The 1,716-nt window shown below is 50.6% G+C and overlaps 1 protein-coding gene across 4 annotated transcripts in view; it reads left to right on the top strand.

Moving 5' to 3' along the window:
* METTL22 (methyltransferase like 22) overlaps positions 1–1,716 on the top strand; it is a 25,874-nt gene that overhangs the window by 23,061 nt on the left and 1,097 nt on the right. For all 4 annotated transcript variants that reach the window (XM_015414901.1, XM_015414900.1, XM_015414899.1 and 1 more), the window contains one exon: positions 890–1,058. In XM_015414901.1, coding sequence (XP_015270387.1) covers positions 890–1,058 — 169 coding nt within the window. The remainder of the gene's footprint in view (positions 1–889; positions 1,059–1,716) is intronic.

Below are 1,716 nucleotides of genomic sequence, written 5' to 3'. Positions count from 1 at the left end.
TACCCGAAGGAGTCTCAGAGTGGTTTACAATCTCCTTCCCTTCCTCTCCCCACAACAGACACCCTGTGAGGCAGGTGGGACTGAGAGAACTGCTCTTGAGAGAACAGCTCTGTGAGAGCTGTGGATGACCAAAGGTCACCCAGCTGGCTGTATGTGGAGAATTGGGGAATCAAACCCGGTTCTCCAAATTACAGTCCGCCCCTCTTAACCACTACACCTGCGAGGGACAGGACCTTTTCTGTTATGACCCGTTGTCTGTGGGATGCCTTCTGCCAGGCACCAAAATAGGGCACCTGTTTAAAACACTGCTGTTCTCCAAAGCATTTGTGGAGGGTTGACACCCTCAGGCATTTCGGTCCACTTTAAATCTTGTTGCTGGTGGCTCCTTTTTAATTTTTACCTCCTTTGTCTTCTGGCATACGCTGTTTTATTCTTACATTCTGTGTTTATGCTTTTTATCCTTATTGGTACTTTTTGCTGCTTATGCTTTTTGTGATGCTTTATCTTTTGCTTATGCTGCATTTAGTGCACCATTAGTGCTTTTGCTGTACTGTATTCTGTGCTTACAGTGGAAAGTGCCTCTGGCCAGTGTCTTTGGAGGGTGTATATACAGATTCATTAAACTCCTACTGGAGTAGTTAAGCTTATGGGAGTGGCTTAACCCGAGGAGGTAAGTGCTTCTGCAAAGTTTGCAAGACAGTGGAGTCCTAAGAAAAGTGATTGTGAATTCAGAGGAATTGACGAATTTCGGCTTCTGCTGGTGCTGTTTATTGTGTTGGATTATGGTTCCATATTTTGAATGCTGAAGGTGTGAAAGCCACTTTGAGCTTTGGGAAAGCAGGATATGAATTCTCCAAATAAAATAATGTCCCTCTCTCTTTCTTTCCAGGCTGAACTTCAGCTTAAGGCACATGGATGTGGCGTGTGAGGCATACAGTCACTTCCGAGATACCCTAAACGACCTGGCGAACATCAGAGATGGCAAAATGAGATACTATGTCGAGCCTCTCGGCCTCTCCTTCCCTCAACATATTGTTTACGAGCGAGTCGAGCAGCTGGTGGGTACCGATGTTCGGAAAACTAACACCTACCCTCCAATGGAGTCTTGGTGTAATCACCATTTATTTATTTAATTCAATTGTTATACCGACCTCCCAGTTTGAGAGCCAGTTTGGTGTGGTGGTTAGGATCGCGGACTCTAATCCGGCAGAACTGGGTTTGATTCCCCACTCCTCCACATACAGCCGCTGGGGTGACCCTGGGTCAGTCACGAGTTCTCTCAGAGCTGTTCCACCAGCATCGCCCCCTCCGCCTCGGCCTAGTCAGGGGCAGCAGCGGCTCTTCCTCCGGGAATGGATTGCGCGCTCACCGCCTCAGGCCCTCCCCCACCTTTCACGCCTGCCGGCCGTATCAGGACGCTGAAGGGCCGGGGACGCTGCGGCCTGGGCGGGGGAGGCGACGCGACAGAGGAGAGGAAGCCGGCGAAGAGGTACGAGGCCCCGCAGAAAGGGAAGGTGGGCTGGGGGCGAGGGAAAGAACGCGCCGCCCCTCCTGCTGGCCGCAAACTCCAACCCCCGTTCCAAGAGCGTTCGGCGCGCATGCGCAGGGGACGCTCTTTTTTATTTTGGCAAATTTAAGGACCCTCAGGAATTTTTTAAACTTTTAAGATTTTTGTGCACCCCTGGGGACTGCCCCAAGAGTGCACAAACCTCCCCC

The sequence above is a fragment of the Gekko japonicus genome, unplaced genomic scaffold (assembly GCF_001447785.1).
Source record: "Gekko japonicus isolate JY-2015 unplaced genomic scaffold, Gekko_japonicus_V1.1 scaffold2663, whole genome shotgun sequence".
Lineage (NCBI taxonomy): Eukaryota > Metazoa > Chordata > Lepidosauria > Squamata > Gekkonidae > Gekko > Gekko japonicus.
Note: the sequence above shows the minus strand (reverse complement) of the source record. Positions and strands in the feature narration are given on the sequence as shown.